At 49.6% G+C, this 20,927-nt stretch overlaps 1 protein-coding gene across 4 annotated transcripts in view; it reads right to left on the bottom strand.

The window, feature by feature from the left end:
- PUS7 (pseudouridine synthase 7) overlaps nucleotides 1–2,724 on the bottom strand; it is a 41,318-nt gene extending 38,594 nt beyond the window's left edge. Inside the window, exon 1 of one of the 4 annotated variants that reach the window (XM_044992630.1) lies at nucleotides 2,552–2,724. In XM_044992630.1, the coding sequence (XP_044848565.1) occupies nucleotides 2,552–2,624 (73 nt within the window). In that variant the 5' untranslated portion in view covers nucleotides 2,625–2,724. Of the gene's footprint in view, nucleotide 1; nucleotides 48–164; nucleotides 609–657; nucleotides 709–2,551 lie in introns of those variants that run through there. The other 3 variants (XM_044992661.1, XM_044992651.1, XM_044992641.1) reach the window with 3 other exon arrangements.
- Between the last annotated feature and the right edge of the window lie 18,203 nt (nucleotides 2,725–20,927).

Here is a 20,927-nt window from a genome sequence, read left to right as displayed (position 1 = left end):
CCACAGAAAAGCAGCTCCCTTTCCCCCTTCATCCCAAACCGCTCCAGCTACCAAGCATTTACATGGCAGGGCTTTTGCTAGTATCGGTAGGCGATAAGAGCATGTCTGGTAACTCAGATTCCCCCCTCCTGAGGTGAGGAGAGGAGGAAGTGCTCACCACTTACAATGCACTGAAACCTTGCAGGGCTACAATCCACTGGGAAGCCTGCCAAAGGATGTCGACCTATTAGTCTGTTAAGTATCTGTTAGGTGTTTCTAACACTAAGACACATACACCCTCGACCCCCTAGAGATTAGACAGTTATCACAGATTGCCTAGTCTAAGAAGAGGGGAAAAACAAATACCAATTGGAAAATGCCGTCCACCATATGAGAAAATATTTGAAAAATTAATTACTTGAGGGACTAGATGGCTCAAAACTGATTAAAAGAGAGACAGTCTTTCACTTGTACAGGTCACTAGTGAGAAAAGGTTATTACTATTTGACAGCTGTTTGATTGTCTTAGTCCAGGTACCAGTGGATGTGGTGTCCACATCACAGAGCCTGCACCCTTGTTGGCAATTTCAGTAGAGGCCAAGGTTTTATGGAGACTGAACTATCCCTTCATCATTAAAAGAATGGGGCTCCTTTATTCCTTGCCAGTGAGTAAACTTACGCTGCTGTGCTTGCACGCTATATGTTCTGTAGATACACAAGGAACTTCAGTCAGGCACTTTGCACTTTAAAGAGATAAAATGAATAATGTTAACATTCATATGTAAATCACAGAGCAGGCTCTCCGCAAATGAAGCAGGAAATTAGATAAGACAGTAAATGGTATCATGGTAGAATGATACAGGAGAATCTAGGAAGCAGATGCCTCAGTCAACTGCAGGAAACAGTGTGGAATCCATATAATTTGAACATTATACTTAGCAAGGCTGGCCCAAATATTGCCCAACTAAGGGGAACAAGCTGCCAGGTGTACAATTGCTACTCCTATATTTTCAGGCGGCCGATGGAGGGGGCAACGGGCGCAACTGCCCAGGGGCCCGGGCCATTTAAAAGGGCCATTGCCAGCAGCTCAGCAGAGCTAAGGCAGGTTTCCTGCCCGCCCTCACTCTGCACCGCTCCCGGAAGTGGCTGACATCCCAGTGGCCCCTGGGGAGGGAGTCTCCATGCGCTGCGCTCGCCTGACTCTGCAGCTCCCATTGGCCAAGAACAGCGGCCAATGGGAGCTATGTTGGCGATGCCTGCGGGCAGCAGTGAGTGGAGACCCCTTGGGTCACCTGCCTAGAAGCCGCTGCCTGAGGGGTGTCCCGGTTGCTTTTGGCAGCCACCCAAGGTAAGCGCTGAGCTGACCCCGACTCCCTCCTGCACCCCAACCCCCTGCCCCAGCCTGGTTAAAGTGAGTGAGGGTGGGGGAGAATGAGCCACAGAGGAAGGGGGATGGAGTGAGCAGGGGGAAGGGCCTCAGAGAAGGGGTGGGACAGAAGCAGGGAAGGAGTGGAGCAAGGCAAGGGTCTCTGGGTTTGCGTGATTAGACAGTTGGCAACCCTACCGGATGGGCATGTGGAAGCCCTAGCCGTGCCGGAAGAGCATGCCTAGCAGCCCGCTGGGCACCAGCACTGCCCAAATGTCAGGCAGACTGCATCCGTGCGGGCCTGGCTTGTGCATGCATGGGGGCCTGTTGACTGTTTGGAATTGCTGTTGGTGGGCCTGTATATTTTATAAAACCGAAGTGAGTTCAGTCGTGTTAATCTTTTCTAAAGAGATGCAAGTGGCTAAAGATCCCAGCATGCAATACTCCATGCTCTGGAAACCACTTGGATCAAAAATAGAGCCAGGATGATCATTGGGAAGGATCTGAGCCCCTCATTCAGTGAGGAAGGGCAGCAGACAGCTCATTACCTACTGACAGATTTCTGAGGGGGTGGGGGACTCAAGGAAGGGAGAGAGGAAAACAAGGTAAGAAGGGGTGATTCCAGAGGGGATGGGATCTATATTGAGGCCGCTGGGCCCTAGCACTGTATAGGCAATTTATACTACAGAAGTGGGATTACAGCAAGGAGCTTAATGAGGATGGAGGGAAGTTTTTTTGGAGAGGAAGTTACATTTTGGAGTAGGAGAGTTGTTTTCATCTAGCCCTGGCCACGGAGGCGCACAAGGCAGGATCTGTCTGCACTCTGTGGGCCATGTCTCCGCACTGAAGGTAAGGGCGGCCATGGGGTGCAGCTCAGAACTCACTGAGCCAAGATTTTGTTCACCCCCGCGCAACCACGTGGCAGTGGCAAAGGGAGAGAGGCGAGGGGGGGGGGTATCTATGGGCCCGCCCAACACTGATGAAGAAACCGGGCACATACGCTTCCCCACAGCCCCACGCGAGGAGTCTGGGGGAGCCACACGGCGCGTACCCAGGCAGGAGGCTGCGCGCCTACAGCGGGGAGAGGCTCCTCCCGCTTAGGGCAAACAGTCCTGCGGGGCGAGCGTCGCCCTCCGGGCCGGCTCCCACGCGGGCGGCGGGGCAGGCAGCCCCGAGGCCGGGCGAGGCGGCGGCGGGGGACGCTTACCCGGAGCTTGACACTGCCGCTGGCAAGGGAGAGCGAGCGGCAGGAGGCAGCGGCCGCGGGGAGTCAACAACATGGAGCGGGTCCCCGGCCGGAGCTGCGGGGCTGGCGCACGTGTCCGCCCTGGGCTCGGCCTCTGCAGCGGGCGGCCTCAGTCAAGGCGCTGCTGCCGCGGCTGGCCTGGGCCGGAGCGCGCGTCTGTGACTGCTGCTCCCGTCCGGAGCCGGGGGAGGGCGCAAGCGGGAGCCAGCCCCCTTCTCAGTGTCATCGGCCCAGCCCCCTGCAGACACCCGCCGAGCCCGGCCTCCTGCCCGTCGGGTGCCGCCGCCGCTGCAATGAGCCGGCCGGGCCAGGGTAAACAAGGCGCCGCGTTGCCCAGCCTCCGTTCCTGCTGCAGCCATTTCGAGGTAGCGGAGCTGCTCCTCCCCGGAGGAAGGGGTTTGCTGCGAGTGTTTCCCTGAGACATTTACAGTCTCCTTCTCCCCCCATCTCTAGCTTGTTTAAAAACATCCCCTCCCCCCTGCGCGTCAGCTCTGGGACAAAAGCAAATAATCCCCAGATGCTCCCACGTGCAGGTTGTTACCCATTCAGGCGGCGCGGGGAGCAGGGAACATCGTGGCGGCCTTGTCAGAGCTGCAGCGGGACTGTGTGTCTGTAAGACCGGTTTCTAGTATTGACTTTTGCCAATCGGATTCAGTCAAAGCCTTTTCCTGCCTTGGCGCTTTGTGGGAATGGTTTAGCCAGCACAATTTAGCTGTCGCGCAGTGCGGGGAGGGGAGGTTGTTAAAACAAACAGCATGAAAGATTTCAAAAGACTTATTGGCATGAGCGAGAATTTCCAGGTGGACTTTGAACAATTTAACCCCATCGATGAAGCAGTGTGAGCATGTTACAGTGTTGGTGGGTCATGGGTGAGGTGATATCTTTTATTGGACCAGCTTCTACTGGTGAGAGAGACAAGCTTTCAGACTTACACACAGCTCTTCTTCAGGTCTGGGAAAGGTACTCGGAGTGTCACTGCTAAATACAAGGTGGAACAGATTGTTTGGCATAAGGTGTTAACACATGTTTCAAGGGACTGTGTAAACTACTTACGCTAAACAATCTGTTCCACCTTGTACTTAGCAGTGACACTCTGAGTACCTTTCCCAGGCCTGAAGAAGAGCTCTATGTAAGCTTGAAAACTTATCTGTGTCACCAACTGAAGTTGGTCCAATAAAAGATATCACCTCACCCACTTTGTCTGTCTAATATCCTTGGACCAACAGGGCTAGAACAATGCTTACAAAAGGGGCTGGCAATCTATGGCACGCGTGCCAAAGACGGCATGTGAGCCGATTTTTAATGGCACGCTGCTGTCTACTGGGATCCTGGCAGGCAGCAGCGTGCCATTAAAAATCCTGCCCTGCCCGGCCCGGCCTGCTCTTCTCCACCCCACCCCCTCCTGCAGGGGCAGGGGGCAGAAGCTTGGTCCTGCCAGCTCCCCTGCCTCTTCCTGCAGTGTGCCGGGTTCCTGCCCCTCCATCCCTTCCTCCCTGCCAGCTGATCAGCTGATGGCCCTTGCAAGGAAGGGGGTGGGGGAGGAGCGGAGTCAGCATGCTTGCTTCTGGCGGAGGCAGAGAAGAAGCGGGGGCAGGGCCTTGTGGAAGGGGGTGGTGGAATCGGGGCATATCCCCTCCAGCCCCCTGCCCTGAGCACCCCACGACCCCAGCCCTCTGCCCTGACCCCCCCTCACACACACCCAGCCCTCTGCCCTGAGCCCTGCCCCCTCAGGCCCCTGCCCTGAGCCCTATACCCCCCTCACACACACCCAGCCCTCTGCTTGACTCCTTCACCCACCCCCCAGACCCCATCCCTGACTCTGGCACCCACACATACCCAGGCCCCTCACACCCCATGCCGTGACACCTGCACCCCCTCACATGCCCCCAGCCCTTTGCCCTGACTCTTGCACCCCCCCACATACCTAGTCCCCCATCCCATGCACCCCTCCATCCCGACTCTTGCACCCCCCACATACCCACCCCCACCCTGAGCACCAAACAGGAGCTCCTGCACCCACCCACATTCCCACCTGCACCCCTCACACCAAATGGGAGCTGCCCAGGTAAGCGCTCCACACCTCCTGCCCCAACCTTGAGCCCCCTCCTTCTTTATAGCTCCTGGCCAGACCCTACACCCCAATCCCCAGCCTGCTCCTTCACCCCCAGCCCTGTGCTTAGTGCACTTCCACCCTCAGCTCAGTGCAGAGAAGAAGAGAAAGAGTCAGAACCAGGGAGAAGGTAGGTACCCACTGTATGTGGGCAGGGCCGGGACCCCAGACCAGCAGTGGGCTGAGCTGAGTGGTTCTGGCAGCCAGGATCCTGGCTGGCAGGAGCAGGCGGATGGAACCCCTGAGAGGCAGCCGGCTGAGTCGCTCAGCCCACCGCCGGCCTGGGGTCCCAGTTGCCGGTCCCGCACAACCTGCTGCCGGTCAGGGGTTCTGGCTGCTAGCCCCTTGACAGCCGGGGTCCCGGCCGCAGGCCCCGCTCAGCCCACTGCTGGCCTAGGTGGACAGAACCCCAGACCAGCAGCGGGCTGAGTGGGCCAGCAGTATAAGATCAACATTTTAATTTAATTTTAAATTAAGCTTCTTAAACATTTTGAAAACCTTGAAAACAATAGTTTAGTTATATAATATATAGACTTAGAGAGAGACCTTCTAAAAAATATTAAAATGTATTACTGGAACGTGAAACCTTAAATTAAAGTAAATAAATGAAGGCTCGGCACACCGCTTCTGAAAGGTTGCCGACCCCTGGCCTACAATCTAGCGTTTTTTGTCTGTGCACCGCTGCCCTTTATAGCCCAGCATATAAAACAGACACAAACCCTCAGGCTGTCTTTAAAAGGAATAAAAACAGCTGCATTCAGAACAGCAGGACTTGAGTTCTGTCCCCACTAGGGGTATGTCTCCAGTGCATTGAAAACCTGGGTCTGTGGGACATGAGCTTGTGGACTCAGCGTTTCCAAGCCTGAACTTGAGTGGCCACATTGCACTGTAAGCCTGGGGTTACAATTGCTGGACCTGGGTACGTCTAGCAAGCTCCCAAGACAAAGCGTGTGTAGTTTGGGCTCTGCCTGGGGTGGTGGTCTTCAGAGCCCAAATGTCTATACAGCTATTCTTAGTGCTGTAGCATGAGCCCCAGTCTGTAGACCCAGGCTCTGAGACTCATTGCCAAGGCATCCTGCTTTCTATATAGATGTACCTGTAGCCAGGGCCATCCCTAGCCATTTTGGTGCCCTTTGCAGCCCCCTCCCCTGCTGGGGGTGTGTGGAGCCCCAGGCCTCTGCGGGGGGGAGGCTGGCCCCAGGCCTCTGGGAGGGGCAGGAGCAGGCTTGGGGGGCACAGGGGAAACCGCCCCCCAGCACTCACCGGTGGCACAGCTGGAAGCCAGCAGTACGGAGTGGGCTGGGGCCAGAGTGGTCCACTTACTGCCACCAGTGAGTGCAGGGCGCCCTACCCCTGCTGCAGTCCTCAGGGGAGTGGGGGCAGGGCTGGGAAGAGGTGAGGTGGGGGCAGGGCAGGGGCTTTGGGGAAAGGGTGAAGTGGGTGCAGGGCAGGGGCAGAGCAGGGGTGGGGGCCATGGGAAGAGTCGGAGCAGGGGCTGGAGCAACACACAGCTGTGTACTTTGCATATGGGTAGGGACGGCCCAGCCCGTAGCTGTGCTAACGCATGCTTACTGTACTACACAGACTTTCTGACTCAGGTCTGCGGCTTGAGCAGCATCCACACTGCAGAACTACAGAGCTTAGTCACAGTGGACTCTGGCACTGACCCAGGTCCTGAGTGCTTGCTGACCTGATTTGTGTGTGACTGGAAGAAGGATTTGGGCTCAAACCTGGGTCAAAGCCAGGGCTTAGTGTGCAGCATAGAGATGCTAGTCAGGGACAAAGCATCCTGACTGGCTGGCTGTGGAAACATTTAATGGAGGAGATGAAACTGAGCCAAAGTCTGACTGATGGTAGAAAGTATCAGAGGGGTAGCCGTGTTAGTCTGGATCCAACGAAGTGGGTATTCACCCACGAAAGCTCATGCTGCAAAACGTCTGTTAGTCTATAAGGTGCCGCAGGACTCTTTGCTGCTTTTACTGATGGTAGAATACACTGCACAATCCAACTCCCTTGCTAAAGCTTTCTCAGTGTAACCAGTCAAGAAAATAATAAAAAAGCAGAGCTTTCCAGAACCCAGAAGAAATAATGTCCAGACTCCACTAGTTAGCCCTATACAGCCAGCCAGCAGGCAGATCTAATTTAACTTGTTCAGCACAGAGATACTATGGTGAGGGCCACAATAGAAATATATGAGAAATGGATGGTCAGTCAGTCCTGGGTGGCCATGCATCTGTTACCGTCCACAGTGGCCCTCTGTGAATCATATCAGATGCATCTAACATTTATTGGAAGGGGGATGGATAGCTCAGTGGTTTGAGCATTGGCCTCCTAAACAGGGTTGTGAGTTCAGTCCTTAAGGGGGCCTTCAGGAATCTGGGAAATAAACCATGTTTAAATTAGAGAGATTTGAACATCATTTCAAAAACTTGCGTCATGTGGAAGCAAACTATGCTACTTACTTTTAAGTTGTGTTAACTGAGAGTGTGGACAGGACTAAATACATCCTCTTTTCTGGCCTTGGTAAGTGTCATCTTGCCCCTGCCCCCACCCCATTTCAAACACTGCTGCTAAGATCATCTTCATGGCTTGTCAAGCCAACTACATTACTCCTCTCTTTGCCTTTCTCCACTTGTTCCCCTTTTCACTGCATCAGACACAAACTACTGTATTTGTCTTCACTTTTAAGGCCCTTCATAGCATATCTTCACCCTATCATCTTTTATTTGTTATCAAGCCATTGATCTCTGTCTGCACTTTGCCCATGATGCCAGCCTTCTATTCTGTGTAGGTTCTTATGTATGTTCATCACAATAGTATCCAAGTACTTTCCAGTAGTGCATTAAGCAACATGACTGATATATGTCCTGTGTTTGTTCTCTCATCCTCTCCCCAGGCACAGAATTGTGTGCAGTGGAATTTTTTATGTTTTTTTAAATTTGTATATATTTATTTGTTTCATAATATTTATACAGATGGTCTTTTATGTATGTTAGAGAAGGCAAGGTCAAAGACATATGCCTTGCACTTAGAGCAGAAAATAGGGAGGTTTGTTATGGTCTTTAGTTCCTGGTGCAATTCATTCTGCAATTGTGGGCCATCCCCCTGAAAAAGCTCTGCTTCCTGCACAGACAAGCTTTACCCTTGTGGCAGAAAGTTTCATGGTGCCAGAGAAGTAGAGTTGTCAATCACAGGCCTGGTCTACACTACGCGTTTATACCGAATTTAGCAGTGTTAAACCGATTTTACGCTGCACCCGTCCACACAACGAAGCCCTTTATATCGATATAAAGGGCTCTTAATACCGATATCTGTACTCCTCCCCGACGAGGGGAGTAGCGCTCAAATCGGTATTGCCATGTCGGATTAGGGTTAGTGTGGCCGCAATTCGACGGTATTGGCCTCCGGGAGCTATCCCACAGTGCACCATTGTGACCGCTCTGGAAAGCCATCTGAACTCGGATGCACTGGCCAGGTAAACAGGAAAAGCCCCGCGAACTTTTGAATTTCATTTCCTGTTTGGCCAGCGTGGAGACCTCACCAGCACACGTGACCACGCAGAGCTCATCAGCACAGGTAACAATGCAGTCTCTTGAGAATCGAAAAAGAGCTCCAGCATGGACTGCATGTGAGGTACTGTATCTGATCGCTGTATGGGGAGAGGATTCCATGCTAACAGAACTCCGTTCCAAAAGACGAAATGAAAAAACATTTGAAAAAATTTCCAAGGCCATGATGCAGAGAGGCCACACCAGGGACTCAGTACAGTGCCGTGTGAAAGTTAAGGAGCTCAGACAAGCCTACCAGAAAACCAAAGAAGCAAACGGAAAGTCCGGGGCAGGGCCGAAAACATGCCGCTGCTATGCTGAGCTGCATGCAATTCTAGGGGGGTCCGCCACCACTACCCCACCCCTGTCCGTGGATTCCGAGGTGGGGGTAGTAATTTCAGCCATGGCTGAGGATTCTGCGGACGGGGAAGAGGAGGAGGAAGAGGAGGACGAACTTGTAGAGAGCACACAGCACTCCGTTCTCCCCAACAGCCAGGAGCTTTTTCTCACCCTGACGGAATTACCCTCCCAGCCCTCCCAAGCAACTATCCCAGACAGTGAAGCCATGGAAGGGACCTCTGGTGAGTGTACCATGTAAATATAAGACATGGTTTAAAAGCAAGCGTTTTTTAATGATTAAGTTGCCCTGAGGACTTGGGATGCATTCGCGGCCAGTACAGTTACTGGAAAAGTCTGTTAACATGTCTGGGGATGGAGCGGAAATCCTCCAGGGACATCTCCATGAAGCTCTTCTGGAGGTACTCCAAAAGCCTTTGCAGAAGGTTTCTGGGCAGGGCAGCCTTATTCTGTCCTCCATGGTAGGACACTTGACCACGCCATGCATGTAGCAAGTAATGGTATCATTGCATGACAAAGCCTAGCTGCGTATGGTCCCGGTGTTTGCTGGCATTCAAGCAACATCTGTTCTTTATCTCGTTGTGTTATCCTCAGGAGAGTGATATCGTTCATGGTAACCTGGTTGAAATTCCGTAATTTAATTAAGGGGACAGAGATGGCCATTCCTACTGGGCTGTTTGCCTGTTGCTTAAAAGAAATCCTTCCTTGCAGGTAGCCAAGCAGGGGGAAGGAGGGCGGGTGATTGGCGCTGACCTTTTTCGCGTTTGGGTAGCAGGGATCTTCCCTGCTACCAGCCACACGGTGGGAGGGGGGTGTTTAGCAGTGATCTTCCATGATACCAGCCACGCGGTGGGAGGAGGGGTAAAGTGACCATCCCAGAGAATTGGATGGGGGGATGGTTTCTGCTGCTGCATGTTAACAGGAAAGAAGCAGCACTGAACGGGCTTTGCTTGCTATTTGGTAAAGGAGGGCGCTGGATATATGAAGGCTGCAGAAGACAATGGCTTACCATGGCCACATGCAAGCCGAATTCTGCTGCCCGGACCTGCGTCTGTGAGATTTCTAACACCAGAGCCGCAGGCACTCAATATTAAGATGCAAAATGCGACCTTGTAGTCAAATCACATGTGCTATGTAAGGTGAATAGTGTTGTTCACTGTGAAAGAGTATAAGCATTGTTCTGTAAAATGTATCTTTTTAAATACTTCTCTCTCTTTTTTCCCTCCCTCATGCAGCTGCAAATTTTTCAAGCCTCCCTACTCCATCCCGAAGGTTATCTCAGATAAGGCGGCGGAAAAAAAAGACGCGAGATGAAATGTTCTCGGAAATCATGGAAGTAACCCGCAATGAAAGAGCTCATCTGAATGAGTGGAAGGATGTGGTATCAAATTACAGGAAAGATGCCAGTGAACGTGAGGACAGGAGGGACGCTCGAGATGAGAGGTGGCGGCAGGAAGATCAGAGGTGTAGGCAGGAAGATCAGCGGTGGCGGGATGCAACTCTGGGGCTGCTGCGTGATCAAACTGACATACTCCGGCGTCTGGTGGAGCTTCAGGAACAGCAGCAGGATCACAGAGTGCCACTGCAGCCCCTGTATAACCACCCTCACCATGTTCCACATCCTCCTCACCCAGATGTGTAAGAACACGTGGGGGGAGGCTCCGTGCACCCGCCCACTCCACCCCTGTGGACAGCCCAACCAAAAGGCTGTCATTACTTTGAAATTTTTTTAGTGGCCTTTTCCTTCCCTCCTATCCTCCTCCCAAACCACACCCGGACTACCTTGTCAGTTCTCTCCCTCTTTTTTTATAATGAATTAATAAAGAATACATGATTTTTAAACGATAGTGACTTTATTTCCTTAAGCAAGCTGTAATCGAAGTGGGAGGGTGGGTTGTTTACAGGGAATGAGTCTATCAAGGGGGGGGGGTTCATCAAGGGGAAACAAACACAGCAGTCACACTGTACCCTGGCCCATGATGAAACTCGTTTTCAAAGCTTCTCTGATGCGCACCGCTTCCTGGTGTGCTCTTCTAATCGCCCTGGTGTCTGGCTGCGCATAATCAGCGGCCAGGTGATTTGCCTCAGCCTCCCACCCCGCCATAAAGGTCTCCTCCTAACTCTCACAGAGATTGTGGAGCACACAGCAAGCAGCAATAACAAAGGGGACATTGGTTTGGCTGAGGTCTGAGCGAGTCAGTAATGTGCGCCAGCGCGCCTTTAAATGGCCAAATGCACATTCTACCACCATTCTGCACTTGCTCAGCCTGTAGTTGAACAACTCCTGACTACTGTCCAGGCTGCCTGTGTATGGCTTCATGAGCCATGGCATCAAGGGGTAGGCTGGGTCCCCCAGGATAACTACAGGCATGTCAGCATCCCCAACTGTTATTTTCTGGTCTGGGAAGTAATTCCCTTGCTGCAGCCATTTAAACAGTGTAGTGTTCCTGAAGACGCAAGCGTCATGAACCCTTCCTGGCCATCCCACGTGGATGTTGGTGAAACGTCCCTTGTGATCCACCAGTGCTTGCAGCACCATTGAAAAGTACCCCTTGCGGTTTACGTACTGGGTGCCCTGGTGCTCCGGTGCCAAGATAGGGATATGGGTTCCATCTGTCGCCCCACCACAGTTAGGGAATCCCATTGCAGCAAAGCCATCCACTATGACCTGCACATTTCCCAGAGTCACAACCTTTCGTAGCAGGAGCTTAATGATTGCTTTGGCTACTTGCATCACAGCAGCCCCCACAGTAGATTTTCCCACTCCAAATTGATTCCCGACTGACCGGTAGCTGTCTGGTGTTGCAAGCTTCCAGAGGGCTATTGCCACTCGCTTCTCAACTGTGAGGGCAGCTCTCATCTTGGTATTCTGGCGTTTCAGGGCAGGGGAAAGCAAGTCACAAAGTTCCATAAAAGTGCCCTTTCGCAGCCACTGGGAATCGTCCCAAACCTGCAAAACTATGTGGTCCCACCAGTCTGTGCTTGTTTCCCGGGCCCAAAATCGGCGTTCAATGGCTAGAACCTGCCCCATTACCAGCAGGATCTCCAAAGCGCAGGGGCCCGCGGTTTGAGAGAATTCTGTGTCCATGTCCTCATCACTCTCGTCGCCGCGCTGCCATAGCCGCCTCCTCCTCGCCTAGTTTTGCAGGTCCTGGTTCAGCATAGACTGCACGATAATGTGCGAGGTGTTTACAACGTCCATGATTGCTGTCTTGAGCTCAGCAGGGTCCATGCTTACCGTGCTATAGCGTCTGCACAGTTCACTCAGGAAAAAAGGCACGAAACGGTTGTCTGCTGCTTTCACGGAGGGAGGGGTGAGGCTGTACCCAGAACCACCCGCGACAATGTTTTTTGCCCCATCAGGCACTGGGATCTCAACCCAGAATTCCAAGGGCAGGGGAGACTGTGGGAACTATGGGATAGCTATGGGATAGCTACCCACAGTGCAACGCTCCAGAAATCGACACCAGCCTCGGTACATGGACGCACACCGCCGCATAAATGTGCTTAGTGTGGCCGCGTGCACTCGACTTTATACAATCTGTTTTAAAAAAATGGTTTCTGTAAAATCGGTATACTCCCATAGTGTAGACGTACCCACAGTCTTCATCCCAGAGCTTTAGCTGTTACATTAGAGATCCTGGGCCTCTAGGCCATTGAATGCTTTGAAGATAAGGACTGAGACCTTGAACTTCATTTGATATTCCATGGGAAGCCAGTGTAGGGAGCAGAAGACAAGTTTGATGTGTTTGCACTGGTGGATTAACACAGGGGCCCATGGGGCCCATGCCCAGGGCTCCTGGTCAATTTGGGGGTTCCTACAGGAGCACTGGAACTTGGGTAGAAGTGGGGGGGGGCACTGGAACTGTGGCCCTACTCTCTGTTTCTCCTCTTCCCCCTGGCACCCAGCTCCCCGGCCAAGGCAGGCAGTGGTAAGAGCTGCCCAGGGAGTCCGGTCTGCAGTGGGAGGCTCTGGACCCTCCACCTGCCCTGGGTGAGGGCCAGGGTGCCTGAGAGCATGCCCATGTCCCCACCCCACAAGGTGCACTGCCCAGGGCAAGTGGAGGGTCTGGGGCTCCCCACAGCTGTCTGGGTTCCCTGGGTGGCTCTTACCACTGCCCTGCTCTGGCTTCTGGCCTGGCCAAAGGGCGGGGTCTCGGGGGGAAGAGGAGGGGCTGGGTGGTGAGGGGGAGCTAAGGCCCACCTCAGCCCCCCAACGGGAAAAGGCTTGTGGCAGGGAAGCTGATCACTTTATCAGCTCTGTCGCTGCGAAGCGCAGCCCCTGCCCAAGGCTACTACACCCATGTTAAAAAGTGGGGGGGATGGTCCTGGATCTCTCAATTCTGGTTTTCCTGGGCCCCAAGGGTGTGGGGGACCCCACATGTTCTTTGTGCCCAGGGCCTCAGTAAATCTTAATCTGCCTCTGTGTATTTGTGGTGGCCAGTGTTGCTGAAGAGACATGCTGCAGTGTTCTGCACCAGTTGGAGTTTCCTAAGAAACTGAAGGTTTCATGCCCAGGCATATTACATTGCTGTAGTCTAGCAGCCAAAGGTGACAAAAGGTGTGAATGAGGCCAGGTCATTGTTTGCCATGGTGGGACAGAGTCTCCTAGACAACCAGAGATGGTACAAAGCATTACTCACAGATGCTGCTTTGTGAGAGTTTAGCATCTGTGAGGAATGAAGGAGTGCTCCTAAGCTACTAACTGACTTGACCAGGTTTGGGTATGTATCTTCAACCAAAGGCCCCAAATGGGGCCTCAAAAGAGATGTGACTGCTAACTCTTCAAACTATTTTTCTCTCCCAGTAGTATCACCTCTGTTTTCCTTGGGCTCAGCTTCAATCAGCAGTTCTTCATCTATGAGCTGCTCTCATCCAAGCACAGGACCACCTTGGTGGTAGTGGTATAGTTGTATGCGGTGAAGGGTAGGTAGAGCGGTGTGTCAACTACATATTGCTGTCACCTGAATCCATGTCATCTGATCAGTTTTCACCTAGTGGCTTCATGTAGATGTTGAATAGGACCAGAGAATTGATCCTTGTAGCATTCTACAAGGGAGGGGTCTAGTGGTGAAGGTGCAGTTTCCTATCACTATTTGTTGGGTTCATCTCTGCAGGAAGAACTCAAACCATTTTAGTATATGGCCCTGGCTACCTCTGTCAGGCAAGACCCCAGTATCTTATAGTTAACAGTGTTGAATGCAGCAGAAAGGCCTTCTTTGGCCATCTGTCCAGTTTTCCTTCAGCCACTTTCCTTTTTTTTCCTCTGCCACCCTCTATGCATGGAAGAAGCTTCACATAAAAATCCACAAAGCTGCTACCTTGTCCTCCTTCAGATCCCTCCTTAAAATTCCTCTCTGTCATGATGCCTACAAAACTCTCGGCAATGACTAGGCAGCTTGTGTGCTGTGACCTCTGCTTATTACACTAATCATAATTACAGTAGAAACCTCGATTTTACAGACACCAGTCTTACCAATGACCGGTTATACAAACCATTTTTCCCAATGGAAAAGAAAAAAAATTCCATAACAAAATTATGTTGATGAAGACCAAGTTGACATCCTTTAATGCATTGGAAATCACTTCGCAGTGGTTTGGAAGACAAGAAGAAAGCAATGCACCATAGAGCATCTTAAGGACCTACTGTAATTTTGAGATGTTAAATTTTATTAACTTTTCAATTTTATTAACTCCCCGATCCCCAGTTAGTTCATAAAAGAAGGGTTTTGCTGTATCTCACTGTCAACCTGCTCCCCTGACTCTCAGTTATGTTTACTTGTTGTCCATTACCAGTTACTTAGATGTAAGCCATCTGGAGCAGGGACTGTCCTTGGTATATGTGTGTACAGAGCCCAATACCTGATTGAGGGCTCTAGAGGCTACCACAATACAAATAACTAATAATATCAGTTTTCTAATAAACTCAGGAAAGGGAGTTTAGAGCTCCCCTTCTATCATTAATGTGTTTTCTGTGAAATGAGATTATAAAGGAATGACCTGGTGCATGCCAAGAATCAATAGGCCAGATCCTTGAGACTGGACTTTCCATACTTTGTATAGCTCAGTGGTGGAGGATCCCTGATCCTGAGGTTGCTGGAAGGCTGGTCTGGTCCTGAGACTCAACTAGGAGCAGCTGCTCTAAGTTTAATTGGCTGCCAGAAGCTCCTAAGGAGCTATTCTGGCAGCTAGGGGACACTGGGGCATTGGGTTGCCATGACCATTCCTCTCTTCCCCTGATATGCCTCCTGCACCACAGAATGGAAAGGGGCATATAGGAACCACTACACTGGTTCCACACCACTCCGGTATTCCTCTTACACAAGGGAAATCTTCAAGGGACTGTTAAGGTGGCTTTACAGCTGCTTTGCACCACTGGAGTGGAACAGAGTAGCTGTAACAGGGCTGAGAATCTGGCTTAATGTGTATAGAACAGATTTAAAACATGTATTCATGATGCAAAAGTGTTCAGTGAGCTATAGTATGAGAAAGTAATTGTTAATAATCTTTTTCCAATTCCAGCCATCTGTCATAATTTACTTTAGCAAAATAACTTTAAGAACTCTGCAGGAAAGAGAAATGTAAAAAAAAATCCCTAAGTATATTACAGAACACGAATTGCTACCAATCTTCATAGACCTCCTGTCAGGTACCCAATATGAGACATGATGTGGAAGAAAGATTTCAATTGAGAATCACAGGAAAATTATCAGTCCATCATATTTAAAGTTCTGCTGGATTAATTTCTATAATATAAATATTTTCTGTTAGATCAGTTCCATGTCTTGGTGCATCTGAAATTTGGGCTGTGCTTTGAAATGACAAAAAGCTTTTTGTCTGTCTTAAAATGAGTGTCTCTTCAGTTTTAATCTCTCTTTTCAAATTCCGTGTCTCAGAGTTTTGATGTTTGTTTTCCTTTTCACATGTTACTATTTCTGCTGTCATACTTATTTTTCTAGTATTCATTAAGGCCCAATTCCAGGGATCCAGTGCCCAGTCCAGGACAAGCGTCTGGGTGCAGGGCATCCCCATCGGGGACCAAGGGGGAAATGCTCTTCCCAAAGTCATGAAGCTTTTAATATTACTCAAACCCTGAATGTAGGACAACACAAAATAAGAATAAAAACTTTCTTAATCATCTCAATTTATTTGTATTTTAATTTCAAACGAGGCGTTTAGTTATGTGGTGAATACAGGTCCATTTATTGTAGTGGACAGAAACAAGAAGCTTCGCTTCCAGGACTTTATTTCAGTAGATGAGGGTGGGTAGAAACTGGGCAACGAGAGGATGCTTCAGCCCAGTTTCTCTCAGTTCCATCGAGGGAATATGGTTGAATAAATGATATGATATGGTTCCTCCTAGCCCCATCAACAGTTTTCTGATGGAAATCTGTTCTTTTGGAAAATTTCAACTATCTCAAGTCATGCCCCAGAGTCAGCTCAGATTTACACGGACTTCCCAGACACAGGGCTCCAGGGACAGAAAATCCACTGATTACATCGGGAGAGGGGTACAGTGGCAGTGGGAATATAAAGCTTTTCTGGGAAGGTGACATACACAGGGAACGTTCTGAACCTGCTCTTCTAGTGATGCTTCTGCGGAGCCCAAAGCACAAGCTAAAACTGTCTGCATAAATTGGAAAACCCCAAGGGAGGAGAGCAGCAGTAACACCACCTGCCATTCCTCAGTGTGAATCCCCCTGGGGCATAGAGAACTAGGTTGATTAAGTGTAATTTACACGTCTTTGCATCAGCTGCTATCAATTGGCTTGATATTTTTTACTTATATAACTAATAATGTAATCCCACAATTTGAAATTACTGCAGTCAGCAATTTTGTGTGTCCAGCCACCAGTAGCTGAAAGCCAAATACCACATAGCTAGGAATAATTTTCAAGACCCTGAGAGGCAAGGCCAAACAGCTGTAGTCTGCAGTTTTGTGAATCAGAATGGGAGGAGGGGAAAAGTTAACAGACCATGAGAATGGAAGAGAGTAAGTGGATGGTGACCTTGGATTTGGGTGCCTCTGTCATATAAGTTTATTATGGCTAGAAATACTAGGAATGTTTTGTTGATAAGAGATCATGAGCAATTTGCTGAAGCTAGGAGAACTGGTGACCCACTAGGGATTACTATGAGTTATGTATTTTGTGAGAGTTAGCTATATAAGATTAAGTAAAAGTAAACACTTTGGAGCAGTCCGAGGAAGCTTTTCTTCAGGCAAGGAGGTGACAGCTAAGCTCCCCAGCTGCTGGACCGAAGGAGGACCCTCGGAAGCCTGACCTAATACAAAAGTAGTTTTAGGTAAAAGCACTCTGGTTTGTATCAATCATTTATCAGATGGAGGAGTTGTGTCCCCATTGATTTATTCCTGACACTGCCTGGAGAGAAACAGTTAAGTTACCATTGCTTTGGGTTCAGACAACCCTGGGCAACAGTAACACCCCAGAGAATTAAAAGTGAAAAAAGAGTAAAAGCCTAATGTAATTCTCATACGTATGCTGTTTTATTACTTTTTGCATTCCTAACACTTTACTGATGCTTTGGGAATCCTGTCTGGAGAGAAAAGCAGAAATGGTGATTCATTACTTTTCAAAATCTAGAGGTTTATCTACACAATGAATTAGTCGGCACCAGAGGGGTGTAAATTCTAGTGCACACCAACATGTTACTGGCCTGTGTGGACCCTGCTGGTGTGCACTAAAATGGCCAGTCAGTGCATGACACACCAGTGCGCACTGGAATTTATACCCCTGCGGTGCAGACTAGCACACCATATAGACAAGTCCTAAAAGTGCAGCGGCATAGAAATCCTATTACTTTTAGAGCCAGAGAATTTAATGAATAGGTTAAATAGTTTAAAGAAGGAGGTTCAAAAGTCTGTAGCAAATAGCTCCAAAATTAACCATGCAGCTTTCCAAAGTGATGATGAAAGGCAATAGTTTTAATAGATGATGGATTAATAAAACAAATAAGGTGTTAATAGACCGAGTCATTTCTGAGAGATGAAGTCTTGACCCCAAGTCTGCAGGAGCAGCCATGCTCCAACCATCCACCCAGCAGCCTGTTGACAGCTGCTTACCCAGGACCCTTGACGCCTAGCCCCAGTTTGAGGCTGTGCCCCTGAGGTTCTATTGGTGGAGTCCCAGGGCAGTTGATTGGCTGGCCCTACTTAAGCCACCAGCAGGAACAGGGACCTGTCTGAATAACTGGGCTCCTTCCTGTGTTGCACACCCCTCCCCCCCCCTTGGCTTTATTTCCTGTCATCCTGAGCTGGTTTGACTCCTGACATCTGATTTGTGGTTCTGCTCTCCAGTTTGTCTCCTGCATCAGACTCCTGGTATCCTGACCTGGCCTGACTCTGGTTCCTGACATGTGGTCCTGATCGCCAGTTTGTCACCTGCTTCTGATCTCCCATTATCCTGACCCAGCTGAAACTTGATTCCTGTCACATGAGTGGGGATCTGGCTCTGACCACTAGGTCTGGCTGCCCACAACCTGGCTATCACAGATGTTCCCAAAATATTTCAGAAGTGAGAAACTTCTGATTTTTCAAACTCTCATCTCTCCAAAACCCTTGGCCAAATATTCTGAAACTTTTAAAAAAATCCTCTGAGAATACACCAAACATGAGAAATGTCAGGCAGAGATTTTTTTCCCCTAGGAAGTTAAAGAGATATGGAACAGATCTTCAAAGGTATTTAGGCAGAGGGTGAATGAATAAGCATAAGAATGCAGAGATGAAGTTGCACCTAAAAAAACTATTTCTGGACTGATACCAAGAACAAAACTTATAGGCCAAAGGATAATTGTCTTGTAAAGTAGCAAGACACTGAAAATAGGATCGTAAAATGAAGGTACTATCACAATCCTCCTCCTTTTAGGAAGAGTAGCTATAATTAAAAGAGGAACTATAAGGATGGAACTATCTTCAGCTTCTGAGTGTTTAAATATATGTGGTGAATTGCTGACATACAAACAGTGATTATTCCTTTAACTGGAGGACAGGCCTAGAAAGCCCACACAAAGGAATCACTAGAGAAAGGGGGAATGAAAGATAATCCTCTTTAGCAGTGTTTCTCAAATTGGGGTCGCCGCTTGTGTAGGGAAAGCCCCTGGCGGGCCGGACTGGTTTGTTTACCTGCCCCGTCCGCAGGCCCGGCCAATCGTGGCTCTCACTGGCCGCGGTTCGCCGCTGCAAGCCAATGGGAGCTGCTGGAAGTGGCGGCCAGTAAGTCCCTCAGCCTGCGAACCGCAGCCAGTGGGAGTCGCGATCGGCCGGACCTGCGGACGGGGCAGGTAAGCAAACCAGCCCAGCCCGCCAGGGGCTTTCCCTACACAAGCGGCAACCCCAGTTTGAGAAACACTGCGCTTTAGAATATGAGGGGGAAATCTGAAATAGCTATGTTGAGTTTTACTGTCTGCAGAGGAGAAGCAAATAAATAATTTGATCACTTTAGAAAATAAATTTTTGAATTTTAATATACACAATATCCAACAAATCTATTGCTATTCTAACAAAACCAAGCTCTCACAGTGATGTAGGTGGTCTAGAGCCACTGCAATATGCTGCCCCATGGAGAATCAGAGTTAAGGTCCTAGACCAGCAAGGACTAGTAGCACTGCAGATACAGATATATAAACCCTGAGAAAGGAGTTTTTCATATAAAGAGTAGTACTGACGGTCTCTAATGGGAGCCCGAACCAACCTTTTCGGAGAAGGGAAGGTCATTGTTGCACAGAGCCTTTGATATAGGGAGGAGGACACATGACTTACACTGTTTGACATACAAACAGTGATTATTCCTTTAACTGGAGGACAGACCTAGAAAGCCCACACAAAGGAATCACTAGAGAAAGGGGGAATGAAAGATAATCCTTAAAGAAGGCATGCTATGAAATCTTTGAAAGTTTCTGTCCCTTGTTGTAGGTATATCTTCACTGCAGACTTAACCCAGGTTCTTTCCCAGGTTTTAACCCAAACTCTCCTACCATCCACACATAAAAAACTTTTACCCTAGTTTATACACACTTTGAGCTAGTGATTTATTCTAGCTAGGATTTACCTAGTAGCTGCTGACAATCTTATTCAAAGCTGGGGTGACAAGCTTAGCAAGAATAAGTCCATATCTATGTAATGAACTCTCTTTGTAACTATGTTATACTGGTACTAGGGTAACCCTTCTGCCAGTCAGAATTGGCAGCAACAAAGGCCAGGTTCAGTATCTAGGGGTTTCTTTTCAACAATACAACACAAAACTGGCTCAAGCCTCCACCCAGTGACCTGGGACAATTACGCACCACCCCCTGGGCACCTCTGAGAGGAAACACTTCCCCTCATGCTCGCAAGCACAGAGTCTGAGTCTCACAAAAAAAAATTAATAAAAGGAGGGAAGTAACGCTGTATTAATTTGGGAAAACACCGCAAACAGAGTTCATAAACATAAACTGTGAGCAAAAGACCCACCCTCAAGTAAGTTGGGCAGTATCCTTTTCCCCTCAGATTCTTAAGTCCAGCAACCCAAAGTCCCTTTAATGCGCCCATCCCTTCTCTACACCCCACTCACAGTTGCTTTCCTTGGTCAGTGCAGACCCAGAGATCAGAGATGCATCTGCAGAGTTCACCTCCCACCCTGGGTGGAGGGGGAAAGGAGGCACCTTACTCATGCTGCTGCTCAGGCACTTACTTGCCATCCCTCTCCACCAGCCACTCTGCCAACTACCTGCTCACAGAGATGTCTTCAAAGCCCACCCCTTAACATAGCTCTCAGCTGTTAGTGGGGAAGCCTAACTGCTGATGCACATTGGACAGTCTCTTGCATCAGTGACAGTGACCCAAAGCAGTCTAATACTTAGACCTAGGTATCAGTGATTTCAGCTCTGCATCACGTAACAAGACTCTCAGTTGAGTCTAAATTAGTTCTTTTATTACACAGTAGAAAGAAGAAGAATCAAATGGTTTCTACACCCCTTTGACTTGACTCAACTCGACTCACCTCCAGCCCAAATACCTATCCCCATCCTCTCTCAACTCACTGGCCTTTGGAACCCATGCCCCCTGCCTAGTGAGTGCCATTTAGTTGAGGGTGAGTCCCTCCATCAGGGTACCCCAGGTACAGTTCTGCTGCCCTCAGTTAACACAACAAGGATAACAATACTTTATTGGTCCTGCCCCAATAAGAAGGAGATTGGGGTTCCAACACCAGCCAAAAGTGATCATTTGGGCAAGCAATCCCATCATGCTGAGTACCTAGGCAAGATGGGTGTGCCCATGCAAATGAGATCAGCTCCTGAAGTCCTCTTCCACAGCTCATCACTAGAT

The sequence above is a fragment of the Mauremys mutica genome, chromosome 1 (assembly GCF_020497125.1).
Source record: "Mauremys mutica isolate MM-2020 ecotype Southern chromosome 1, ASM2049712v1, whole genome shotgun sequence".
NCBI lineage: Eukaryota > Metazoa > Chordata > Testudines > Geoemydidae > Mauremys > Mauremys mutica.
The sequence above is the reverse complement of the archived record's forward strand: the minus strand, read 5'-3'. Positions and strand labels throughout refer to the sequence as shown.